The sequence below is a fragment of the Vigna unguiculata genome, chromosome 6, assembly GCF_037176805.1.
Source record: "Vigna unguiculata cultivar grain cowpea cultivar isolate G323 ecotype 2 chromosome 6, ASM3717680v1, whole genome shotgun sequence".
NCBI classification, from domain to species: domain Eukaryota; kingdom Viridiplantae; phylum Streptophyta; class Magnoliopsida; order Fabales; family Fabaceae; genus Vigna; species Vigna unguiculata.
The window spans coordinates 47409041-47419886 of record NC_140797.1 but is presented as its reverse complement, the minus strand read 5'-3'; the positions used below and the strand labels follow the sequence as shown (position 1 = coordinate 47419886).

The following is a 10846-nucleotide window of genomic DNA, read 5'->3' as shown; positions in this document are numbered from 1 at the left end:
AAAAAAAAAAATATTACTCTCTAAAAGGGTGATCACAGTGAGTTCATGCTTTACACGATACATAAGCCGAAAATCATAGTGTCTACAACACCATGGACAATGATGGATCACACTTTGGTGAATCTTAGTAACTAAAACTGAACACTGAAGCTTAAACTATTGCACAATATTGCTGCTAACTCATAATTACACTAGTAAGCACATTTTCAACACAAGGTAAAAAATATTTGGCTCACAAAATTAATAAAGAAAATAGACAAGATCTAGGATCCAAGGTTTATCATCAGCACACTTCTTGGCCAAGGGAATTCATCTTTTCACAGGTAGCTACGTTTTTTTTTTACATCATTCGCAAGAGATCTTGAACAATTTCCGACATTGCAGGTCGGAATTCAGGTTCACGCTGGAAGAAATAAAATGACAATATTTACAAAAATAATAGATGATAGACGATATAAAGTTCATGAATTTATAATTCATTTTTTTTTTCTTTACATTTTTCTGCCCTTAAAATTGATGAACATCTTAACATTCACATGGCGGTGTCTAATACCTTAGCAGTGAAGTTACTTAGTATGGATTGGCTATATGTTTTACATTCACGACAATGTTCCTTAAAAGCTAATTGTGACCTTTCATGTCATAGCTGCACATTTCCATTTAACACTGCACAAGAATTCAGCAACCATATTTTCTAGCAACAAAGCAATGCACACTTTGATATTTGACCATTAAAGTTACGATGGTGCAATGCAACCAGAAGACAATCTAACTAAAATAAAATATCACTTTTTCTAAAAACGTTTTCACTTTCTCCTTCTTTAGGCTTTGGCATAGAATAGAGTAGCACACTAAATTTCCAACTACAGTGCCATGATTGTACTTCTAAATGTTTCAGCATTCAATACTGAATGTGTAGGTAAAAAAGTCAGTCCATGCAAAAATAGCAACTTCATTCCTTTCAAATCATATGCCATTTTATATGTGTTTTCTAACTTATATTTTGTTGGGCTTTTCAAAAGCTTTGGGATCAGAAATAGTGAAAATCTTGAGTCTTACAGCCACATTCGCCAAAATTATTAGATTACCTGTAGACATGAAGAAACAATATCTGCAAAACGCGACAAGGACTTCATAGGATAGGCTCCGCTCAAGCAGGGATCAACCATTTTTGACAATGTATCAATGTCATGGAGTTGAGGGACAGCCCATCTGACTAAAAATTGCTCTGCACGAGGCCGGGACCTAAACATTTGTGATGCTTTAGCCAAGTTCAAAATTTTAAGCATTGTTTCTGTTAATCTGGAAAAGATAATGAACACAACAACTATCATAATTGCTAATGGGATTGCTCACTTGTCATGAGATTTTCGTCCAGTAAGGAGTTCTAACATTACAACACCAAAACTGAAGACATCACTTTGCTGTGTATAACTTCCAGACTCAAATTCTGGGGCACTGTAACCATAAGCAGTAAGGAGGCGCCCTGATAACTGAGATTAGATGCATCATTGTTAGAAAGAAATGTAAACAAAAACAGAAGAAATAAACTTGAATCAGTAAGTACTTTTTGCCACCCTACAAACTAGACTCCGAATATATGGAATGCAATTTTCTGAAATTAAAAATATCAGAAGAAGTAAATTTAAGCGATTTTAGTTATATATACAACAGAGTTTATGAACCAGACCAATCATCCCTTTCGGTTCTTAGTACCAAACAATTTTTATATTCAGAATTTCCACGCAACCATCATGGTTGCTACGGTTGCGCTGCATAGTGGCATAAACTGTAGCTCCTTCATACAATATGAAATTCCATTCCATACCATCATTTTTCTTGCCATAAAATATTTCAAATTCTGTAAAAATGAATTATCCTCTAAAAATATTATATCCAAACACGAGGCTAAGGTTCTGATAAAATATCTTATCACACGCTTTTGCACTTACTCTTTACGTACGAATATAATTCTTTTGCGCAAGTTATTCCATGACATTCAACAGAGCTACAAGAATGTCTATTACATAGTTAAGAAGCCTAAAAAGCATTCAATAAATATCAGTTGAGGATTCACAGATTGAGAAAATAAAAGAGTTACCTGACCCGTAGAGCCAGATGACATCAATGGCCCTAATCCACAATCAGAGATGCACACTTCCAAATTGTCATTCAGAAGAACATTATTAGACCTAAAATTTCGATGCACAATAGGTGGCCTAAAGTTCTCGTGCAGGTACCTTGTACGAGAAAGAAAAGGAATATCAGAGTTAAGTCCGTCATGAAAAGAAAAATCAATGCCATGACCTATTGCTAATGGTCTTGAACATAACTGGTTGATACTACAGACTCAAGTTTATGTTATTCCACAATAAAAAGGCAGTACTTAGTTACCAATATTGAGTTTATGTAACTAAACAAAAATGGAATTGGATTGGTCACTAAACTCACTCTAAAGCTCTGGCAGCTCCGAGTGCCACTCGAATGCGTGCATTCCATGGAAGTTTGATTCGCTGATTATCATCCCCATGCAATACATTATGTAGGGTCCCATTACTGCAATACTCGTACACAAGTAGTCGTTGGCTATGTTCAACACAGTAGCCTACAAGTCTTGCAATATTTGCATGCTGAATATTGGAGATGCTGGATACCAATTGAAGAAATTGCTCATGACTCTGCCCCATGGAAGCAGTAGCATCCAGTTTCCTCACTGCCAATAGCTAAAAAGAACATTTGAAAGATATAAGCATGTGAGGCACCAGTCAACAGCAGTAAAGCCAGGAAAATTAGACAACACATAATCTCAAGAAAGGACAATTAAAAGGCTGAGCAGAGCATAAAAAATCACAAACCAATATATTTATCCTAACAAAGTATGAAATGGGGCAAAGCCAATGGTCATCAATGCAACACTCAATAGATAGCCAGGAGTGACTGGCTGACTACTAGGTCACAGAAATTGTTTGTCCTTTGTAGCAATAGGTGTAGCTATTTTCTGCTTCATTAAAAATTCTCCAAAACCAATATAAACTCTGTTTCAAAAAATATCATATATTAAATCAGTGTTCATGAATTATATATCTGCAGATAAAGCTGGCTGGACCACAATGGTTTTGTGGACCAAACCACCCGATCAGAAGTTGTTCTTAGATAGGTTGAAGAGTAGTTTCTGAGAGCATTGGTTGGGTCCAAATTGTAACAGAATACATCAATAGGCCTTGAATACCATTCAATATGATCATAACATTAGCAGTGACAGACAAAGTCTCAACAAACACACGCAGATTCTTGTTATTTCATAAAACCCAGGCCGCAGCAAGACAAAGAGGCAAAAACATGTGTTCCAATTTCTAAAATAACAGGTTTAAAGAGAAACAAGAAATTCATTAATGAGGAGACATTTGAGAAAAATGATTACAAAAGAACGCCAAAATAGACATGTTATAAAACTAGGAGAATCCTTTTATGTATAGATAAAGACATAGAAGATAGAACATTACCTTTCCATCAGGTAGTTCAGCCCGATAAACAGGCCCTAGTGTGCCTTCCCCAATGCAGTTTTCTTGGGAAAAGTTATTTGTATATTGTTGAAGCAATGCAACAGTATAAACTTTGATGGAATTTGTCATAACTTGTTTTTCAGTTTCTTTGGTAGTTATAGCCGGATTAATAGTGATCTTCTCACCAGAAATGATTGGGAGAGAGTGTTTTGGTGGTGGCTGCAGGGGTGAAAGTTTGGAACCCCCTCCAGTGTTCATTGATTGATGACCACTATTGCATTCTGAAGTTGCAGATACTACTTTCACATATATGTCTCCTTCCTCTTGAACCTTAGGAATCGAATTTGTGCTCCTATTTGGTACTTCACATTTACCCTTCTCCTCTTGATTAGTTGCTCCAAAAACAGAATCATTGCATGCAGATTTATTCAAAGGTCCCCCAAACACGCCCACATCATCAAGTTTCTTAGCATTTTTCTTCTCCGGCCTCCTCTTAATGCAACACAACATTAGAAGACAAACTCCCAAAACAATGAATACAAAAAGACCTGCACCAGCAATCCAGATGATACTCTTAGCCATAAAAGACCTCCTAGCACTTGCAGGCACTCGTGCTGTCAGGGCAGAAGGACCATATGCCACTGTCCAAGGCGATTCTCGGGGGGATGGAACCATAGCTACTGGTGCAGGGGCTGCAAGAGGAGGTGATGGAATGATAGTAGTATTAAAGGGATTCCCATTTTTACTGCACAGGACATGCTACTATGTTAACTAGAATAAAAGATCTGGAATAAGGTAATGAACCGATCTATCTTATAATAACATACTTGAAACATCTAGAATAAAAGATTCATATTGCAGAGTTTAAGATATATTGTTATTTCTCATACTGTCACACCAGAACCAAAGCTTGAAAAATGGGACTTTGGCCAATAAATAAGACTACAAAACAAAACATGTCTCACCTGAAATTAGGGATAGACAACAATTTTGGAGGAATTGGCCCAGAGAATAAATTGTTCTCTATATCCCTGCATAATAATAAAATCACAAGTAAAATACATCTAGTTCTAGCCATTGATGCAGTTGCAGGATATATATGAAAATGTAATTTCATAGTAAGAATTGTACAGGTCTTGAAGAGGCAGGTCTTGCAACACGTAAAGGGTCCCCGAAAGTTGATTATTCTGCAAGTGCCTGAAAGTGCAAAATGAATCAATAATAAATAACACCTCATTACATGTAGGAAAATATAATATATTCACAGCAAGAAATTTTACTCACAATGTGGTAAGAGATGATAAACTCCCTGTTGAGGAAGGCAGCTGACCACTCAAGTTATTATTCGACAAATCCCTGAAACATGGCATAGGATTTCCATGAATTGTGCATGGAAATGGAATAAAGAAAGAGAAATGCCAGTGCAATTTAACATCATTTTCTAACATATTAATTGAACCAGCACGATGATGAAATACATGTAGGATTTAACCATTGAAAAGGTTACTTAATTATCAATGGACATCATTTATCTTCCAAAATGGACAAACATTTTAAGAACTCACAAGTTTGACAGCTGAGTTAATAAGGACAAGGCATCTGGAATGCTTCCATTTAATCGATTTCCTGAGAGAGACCTAAATATTCAACCAAAACATAAAGTAGTTAAGTATTCTGGTAGATATGCATTTATCAACAGATCATTTAGTAAACACTGCTGTAAAATCATGAATTTCAAGATCATAATGATAACATACAAGCTCCGCAGAGTAGGGGGCAAAGTAAATGGAATAGGCCCTTCAATGTGGTTGTTACTGAGATCCCTGCGGAATGGTGAAACAAGAAAGCTTCATGAGGTTTTCTTGTATGAATACTGATAATTATACAATTACGTGTCAAGGGCTAAATTTTTCCAATTAATCTAACAAAACTGACTCCTATAACCAGTGACTTTGAGCAAATATGAGCCTAGTGTACATAATTTTGAGGTAGTAACCATTATATATGTGCACTGGGCAGTATTCACAGTGGACACAAGTATTTATGTGACATAAATACTGTTGAATCGAGTAACTCTGAAAAGCAAAAAATGTTTGCATGAGAAATCAGCACAGGTACAATTATCTCAAAAGGCACCACTTACAGTTCTAAAATGGATGGGAAATTCAAATTGCTGCCCAGCTGTCCACCCAAATTCATGCTTCCAAGGTGTCTGTCAAATATAAATTCCACTCAGCCTTATCCCAGGTGTTCACATTCAACAAAAATAACTTATGCAATGCAACCCCAAATGTAACACTATCCTTTGGCATTTGAAACCAATTACCTAGAATATGAAAACAATAACAAAATTGAAACCAATACCAACTTAAGAAAGGGAGGATAGACATACATAGCAGTTATGTTGGAGAAGACACAAGCGACACCTTGCCACAGTTCTAAACATGGATCTCCTCCCACGGATTTCCACCCTTGAAGTGGTGGCGACCCCAGAGAAACATATAGACTATTGATTGCACCAACTGTAACCATGACACACCTTGAAACAGATTAGTTTCTGTAACCTGTGCTTATTAGAAGCACAAAAACATAATATTTAATCAAGTGAGAGTAACCATCCAATTTTAATGGAAGGCAAACATGACTACGCAGAGAAATGACTGTAAAATTTACTTTCCCCCAGCGAAATTTCGAACATTGTATGCTAAAAGAAACAAAAAAGTTAAAAGTTAAAATAACAAATGAAAAAGAAATAGAACTTCATTTACTTATTTTCTTGCTATTTTTTCTTCGGTTTGATTGCACCTTCCCTAAGAAGTAAACGAAGCATCATATTTCTAATATGGAAATAAAACTACGAAACAAGAAGACTATTTGCAATACCATCAACCACATCAGTATCTCCAACACAGAAGGTCCCTGCGAGAATCACGACGCAGGTGACAAAAATCCCGACATGCAACTCCAGTTTGGTGCTTGTCATTTTCACAGTGGTGCTAACTTCCAAGATTGAAGCCACACGAACTATATACTGAAGTCGGGGAAGCTCAAAACTTGAAAACTGAAAACACACTACAGAACAAGACAAAGACAAAAACTTCCACAAGAATCCGAGGTCGTTCTTAAAAGGGAATCAAACCCTTTTGAGAAGAGAGACAAAAATAAAGGAAAATGAAAATGGTGGGGGAATGACCAAAATAAAAAAGGCTTTAGTGCGATATGGAGAAAGAAAATGGGAAAGAAGGAGACTTAAGAGAAGGGGAAAAAGAAAAACAAATAGTGGGAAAAGCAGAGTAAGCAAGAGTTGAGAAACCCTAAAGATGAAAAGAACACACAGTAGTAATGTACAATGTAGTGTAAAGATATACAGGCACTGTGTGACACTCTTTCTCAGTCTCTTTTTCTGTCTTTCTTCTCAAAAGCAGAGACAACCAGAGCGCTTTTTGAGCCATCATTCAAAAATTGTTTTACATGTTTAATTTGTAATGAGGGGTCCACCATCGTCGTACACACAAGGATTTATGACATTTCTCCAACGTTGGTTTCGACTTCTTATAACGGTGAAATGAGGAATACATCTTTGTTTGCACCAACATAAACATGGAAGCTTATTCAAGTTCATAGTCTGAATTTTCGTATGCCAATTTAAATCTCACTGGTACTGCACCACAACTGCATTTATAGCTGCAATCATGTATAGTTAAGGATTATTTCTATATTTAACTTCATAACGTTTTTTAATCATCAATAATCGACGATGCACATTATACACTAGAATGAAAAAACAAAACCAACAGTAAGTAATGTCGTTTATCCGTTCATTTGTTTCATGTCATTTAAAACTTGTTGACTCTTTTTATTGAATTATTGATTTCTTTTTCAATGGTTTGTATTTATTGGTATTGACTCTTCGAGTTGTTTGAACAAGTAATCTAGGATTTTACTTGTGTATTTTATAAAATTAGGAAAATGATTTTTTAATAACTGAATTTTAATAATTTTTTATTATAATATAAAATAATATATTTTAAGTGATTTTCATTATTCTACTTTTTCATTTTTTTTATATTTTAATATCATTTAAAAAATATTATCTCAAATTATAATAAAATTTTGTTAAAATTTAATTGTCATTGTCCTAAAGTTTCATCTGAAACATCTTTCAGATGAAACATTGCGTTGAACTTTTAATTGGAATTCAAATGTAACTCAAAAATTCAATCAATAGTCACCTGTTTGTTTAGTGTGATAATGAAGAGCCATCACATCTTACACTATATGACTCTCATTATGCTTAACCACACCAATAATAGGAGAAAGTCTAATAAGAATTTTTCAAACATTCTTTAATTTCAAATAGTTAAAAAAAACGTAATTTAACGGTATACAGTCACAGACAATGTTTTTTTATGGATATTGATCACAACAAGAATCGGACCGTATAATTAAGAATTCTGATTAAGTTAATTAAGACACAAAATTTGAAAATAAAAAAAAATTAAAAATGTCTTAATAAACGTTAAATTTTGTATTTCTAAAATAAATAAAAGACAGTGACAGATAATATCAAATAAGGGTAAAAAGAATTCTAGTATCAAAATACTGTTATCTTAAAAATAAATGTCTATTGAAATAACATTTTTTATTTATTTTTGTTAACTGATCTCATAGGCTTTTTATTTTTATTTTGTTAAAAGATTATACCGAAATTAAATAAATTTAAAGGCTATGAATTGTGTCCTATATATGTTTGGTGGATGTTTCAAGTTGGAAGCATAGGCCAAACGAAGTGGTTGTGTTAACAGATGGTGGGTCACTCGATTAGTTCATTCTTTATAACTTCCAATTTTTTTTTTCACTCTACTTTTATAACGATCTACATTTTTATCAATTTACTTTCATAAGAAGTAAATATATAAACATATATACTTAATTTCATATTTAATCTTGTTATATTTATTTTTCTTTTAGAATAAATAAGTTTCACTTTGACTACTTTAATAAATAAACATATAAACACTTATTTTTAAATCAAAATTAATTATCTCTTTTAAAATAATTAAAAATTGATATTCAAATATCTGTGAAAGTTTAAATTCTATTAGTTTATTTAATTCATATAAAAATATAGTCATTCATGGTCATATTTACTATTTCAACATATAACAATTATAAATTCTTTAGTTAGATAAAAATAATATATTGTTATTTTTATGTTTTTTTTTCTGTGTTTTGAATCTTTCAACTTTCAATTTTTTAAAATCATTATAACTGCATATGTCTATCATCAGGAAACACTTTATTTCAAGGATGTTTTGGGAGTCTAATTTTCAGAATGAAAGTGCAAGGAGATTTTTTGTGAAAAAGAATTTAGCTTTACTTTGGCGAAAATTAAAATAAAAACGGATAACTTTTTGGCTGAATTCATTTTTTCATGTAGTGATGATAAAACGACAAAGACAGAAGGACTCGTTTGACTTTAACTTCTCATAATTAAAAAACAAAATCAAAACTAATTGAGATTGATTATCTGACCTGTCTCGGTAAAAGAAAAAACAAAAAGAAACATGGAAGAATTTCTCTATTTCTTCTGTCAGAAGAGATAAAAATAATATCTAAGTATTTCATGTAACTTTTTAAGAAACAATATTTTTCTTTTAACTTTTTCATCTATACTTATATACAGGGTACATTTGGTGTCTACATTCTTTTAGTTTTATTCTTTAAATAAAAAAAATTAAAATTAAAATTATAGCTATACCAATTTTACGTTTTAAAATGACTACTTTTTTAATTTAACGAATTTTCTCACTTTAACATTTTTAAAAATTTAATAATTTTTTAATTAAAAATACTTATTAATTTTAGAATTATAATAATAAACTATTATTATTAATTTTATTATTTTTTATTACCATAAAAAAAATATACATGCGTACTAGTAAATATAAAAAGAAAGCAACTGATTAATAATAAATTAAAAATATATTATTGATTTTTTATATAATTTTTTTCAGAATCATATCCATGAAACTAAAACTATCATTGTCGGTTATCAATTCATTTTTTTTTTCTTCCTTTAAAATATATTAATTTTAATATATTAAAATAAATTAATGTATCAAAATTATTATATTTTGAAATACCGTACAATAGAAAATAAAGTGATAATTAAAATTCATGTTAAAATTTCTCCAACCAATGATTCCACTGAGAGTAACGATTGCTTTTTATTGCTGAAAAATAATGCTAACACTCTTTTTCATTTTGTTTCTGATCGGTTCATTTTTTTAATAATATGTTATTCTGATACATAAATTTATAACACTTTTAAACAAATAACTTTTTGAATCTTTCTAAATATTCATGTACTTCTCTTCTCCTAAATTGAGAAATAGTTATCGAAATATACTCTCACTTTTTTTTTTTCTTTTCGAGAGTTTCTTGTACTATTTGATAAGGAGTTTTGCCCTCCTTTTGTCTCAAACTATTTAGTATTTACATAATAGATTGAAAGACGAAAAAAAGAAAGATATAAACAGTAAACTTTATACTAAAATATTATTTTGATCTTTTATTTTTTATAAAAAAAATGTAATTATATCCCTAATTTTTATTTAATTCAATTTATAATTTTTTTCTCAATCTAAACAATTTCACTTCTCACAATATATAATTTTTCTTTTATCAATCTAAACAACCCCACTTCTCACAGTATATATATATATATATATATATATATATATATATTTTTTTTTTTTTTTTTTCATCCTATTTTTAATCCAAAAAAAGTATTAATGTATTCTTGATCTTCAATTGGATCATTACCACAAAATATTTCTAATAAAGGTGGAATCCTCACATTTGGTTATGCATATTCTCCATGCTGCATTATTCTACATTAGGGTGAAACAAAAAAAAAATTACAAAAAACAATTATACCACATGGGTGGCAACAATTAAATACAGAAGTAGTATATCCTATACTAAAAGTCAATCATGGTTGCATCTAAGATGAATCATTATTAATATATACACTACAACTACAACATGTTATCCACAATTAATTTACCCTTTGCATTTGTTCTACTCTCCATTTAACAATGTTTACCAAATATCCAACTTTTTCACCATACAACATTAATTATTTTTCCAACACCGATTGTTCTGTTCTGTTCTTCATGTGGATCTTCCAACCAAGTCGTCGTCCAACGTTGACGACCTTATGATGATAAACCTTGTAACAGTTGTCATGTGTAGTATTATTGAATGTGTGCATTGAAACCGCACATAAAATCGCCCGTGCGCAACCATGGGATCCACCAATTAGGGTTTTTTTGTGA

The 10846-nt window shown here is 31.8% G+C and overlaps 1 protein-coding gene across 2 annotated transcripts; it reads right to left on the bottom strand.

Moving 5' to 3' along the window:
• Nucleotides 1-6942, bottom strand: LOC114186645 (protein STRUBBELIG-RECEPTOR FAMILY 1-like). Of its 2 annotated transcripts, XM_028074611.2 has the most exons (14): nt 6387-6942; nt 5896-6025; nt 5647-5715; nt 5261-5326; nt 5069-5140; nt 4788-4859; nt 4635-4700; nt 4469-4534; nt 3504-4248; nt 2452-2723; nt 2102-2240; nt 1357-1493; nt 1089-1245; nt 1-403 (listed from the first exon to the last, which is right to left on the bottom strand). In XM_028074611.2, exons 1-14 carry the CDS (start codon nt 6484-6486, stop codon nt 341-343), a joined length of 2154 nt encoding a protein of 717 aa, XP_027930412.2. In that variant the 5' UTR covers nt 6487-6942; the 3' UTR covers nt 1-340. The 2 variants fall into 2 exon arrangements, with proteins under 2 accessions (XP_027930412.2, XP_027930414.2); XM_028074613.2 differs by lacking the exon at nt 1-403 and having other exon boundaries at nt 1093-1261.
• Between the last annotated feature and the right edge of the window lie 3904 nt (nt 6943-10846).

Excerpts from the sequence above, each read along its gene's own strand:
- LOC114186645 (XM_028074611.2), bottom strand. The coding sequence starts at position 6,486 with ATGACAAGCACCAAACTGGAGTTGCATGTCGGGATTTTTGTCACCTGC. Across the intron at positions 5,716-5,895 it reads TTCTCCAACATAACTGCTAT|ACACCTTGGAAGCATGAATT; the intron begins GTATGTCTATCC and ends TATATTTGACAG. Across the intron at positions 2,241-2,451 it reads GGAGCTGCCAGAGCTTTAGA|GTACCTGCACGAGAACTTTA; the intron begins GTGAGTTTAGTG and ends TTCTCGTACAAG.